The 1,607-nt window shown below is 48.0% G+C and overlaps 1 protein-coding gene across 1 annotated transcript in view; it reads left to right on the top strand.

Annotated features, from left to right (window-relative positions):
* Positions 1–1,369, top strand: part of WISP2 (WNT1 inducible signaling pathway protein 2) — a 14,079-nt gene extending 12,710 nt beyond the window's left edge. Inside the window, exon 6 of the mRNA XM_023536051.1 lies at positions 422–1,369. Coding sequence (XP_023391819.1) covers positions 422–618 — 197 coding nt within the window. The 3' untranslated portion in view covers positions 619–1,369. The remainder of the gene's footprint in view (positions 1–421) is intronic.
* The last annotated feature ends 238 nt before the right edge of the window (positions 1,370–1,607 follow it).

Raw genomic sequence — 1,607 nt, 5'->3', positions numbered from 1 at the left:
GAGGAGGAAAAGCTAGACCCCGGTAAACCCGCCATCCTGTTCCAGGCATGGCCTTGGAGTCACTAGTATCCTTGTGGCCAGGATGTTGCACTACTCCACACAACCCCCTTCCTGTAAGATACGGAGAAGGATTCAGAAATGAGAAACTCACCGATCACTAGGGGACTGTCATGGTCACCACCATTACAGTTGCCCAATAACCATCACTTATGAGGGGCTTACAAGTACCAGGTACTGTGCTAAGTACTTCACCTCCATTATTTTATTCAATCCTAACAGTCAACTATTAGGAAATTTGCATAGAAAGAAGCTGAGTTCAGAGAGGTTAAGCAACATGACCAAGATTGCACCACAAGTCAGTGCGTTGATTTGGCGGCCAAGCCCTGACCTTGTGATGCTGACCCCTCTTTCTTCTTCCCAGGACTCCAGGCTTCTGGCCTTGTTGCTCCCCCAGCCCCTGGGCTATCCTGTCCAGAATGGAGCACAGCCTGGGGACCCTGCTCAACCACCTGTGGGCTGGGCGTGACCACTCGTGTGTCCAACCAGAACTATTTCTGCCGACTGGAGACCCAGCGCCGCCTGTGCCTGCTTGGGCCCTGCCCACCTGCCTGGGGCTGAAGCCCACTAAACAGTGTCTTTGATTGCCGAATCTGGGATGGAGGCTCAGTGCCTACCCACCTGAGCTACAGGCAACAATGCAGCTCAGGTCCCCCATCTAGGCCCTGGAGGACAAGAATGTTCACAAGCCACCTGGTCCATCTGGACCCCGAGATACAGTGGGGAGGGATGCGTGTCCTAGTACCTTGACCTCTACCTCCCTGCCTGGGAGTCTGGCCAGGTTTTCAGAATCTTCTGGTCCATTCCCAGTGCATAGACTAGTTTTATGGAGATGGGGCAACCTTCTCTCCTTAACCATTAGGCTCAGGCAAGCATTGGGCTGGACTTTTTTCCTGGGGGTATGGTGAAGAGGGGCACAAATCTTCTGAATCTCCTACATCCTTTCCTGGGGTGAAATAAGAACATCCCTAGATATGTGCCGATGCATGAACTTGTGTGTCAGGCTTGTACCATCTGAGAATGCCCTCCCCATCCTGGACAGGATTCAGGGGCTGAATGCTTTGTGAAAATCACAAGATAAAATCGTGCTGTCCTGAAGAACATCAGAAAATAGGCCTTGGAGTGATCCGTTAAATCCAACTTGTATTAGTAAGAATTAACTTTTCTTGAGCATCTGCCATGTGCCAGGCACTGAGGTAGACACTTTATATAGATCAGTGCTTTGCAATATTTTTGACTTGAGAAAAGCAGGGGAGACTATCCTCCGGGAACTGGGAAACGTGGCCTGAAATAAACCGACCCAAGTGTGAGATTCTGTTTGAAGTCTCATGTTTTATTGTTTTTAAAAAAAACCTGCCTGTAAATTTTATATCCTCTTCTGTGATCTACTTGTGTGTGTGTTTAAAAATAAAAACTGTTTTCATCAGGATCTAACCAGGAAATTAGAAAACACACAGTCAAACACACAGGTCTTAAGTGCGTGGTTTAATGAGCCTTTTCAATGTGCACACCTATGTAACCAACACTTCAAAGTCTAAAACTTTTCCATC

Source organism: Pteropus vampyrus, unplaced genomic scaffold, assembly GCF_000151845.1.
Source record: "Pteropus vampyrus isolate Shadow unplaced genomic scaffold, Pvam_2.0 Scaffold147, whole genome shotgun sequence".
Taxonomy (NCBI): Eukaryota; Metazoa; Chordata; class Mammalia; order Chiroptera; family Pteropodidae; genus Pteropus; species Pteropus vampyrus.
The sequence above is the reverse complement of the archived record's forward strand: the minus strand, read 5'-3'. Positions and strand labels throughout refer to the sequence as shown.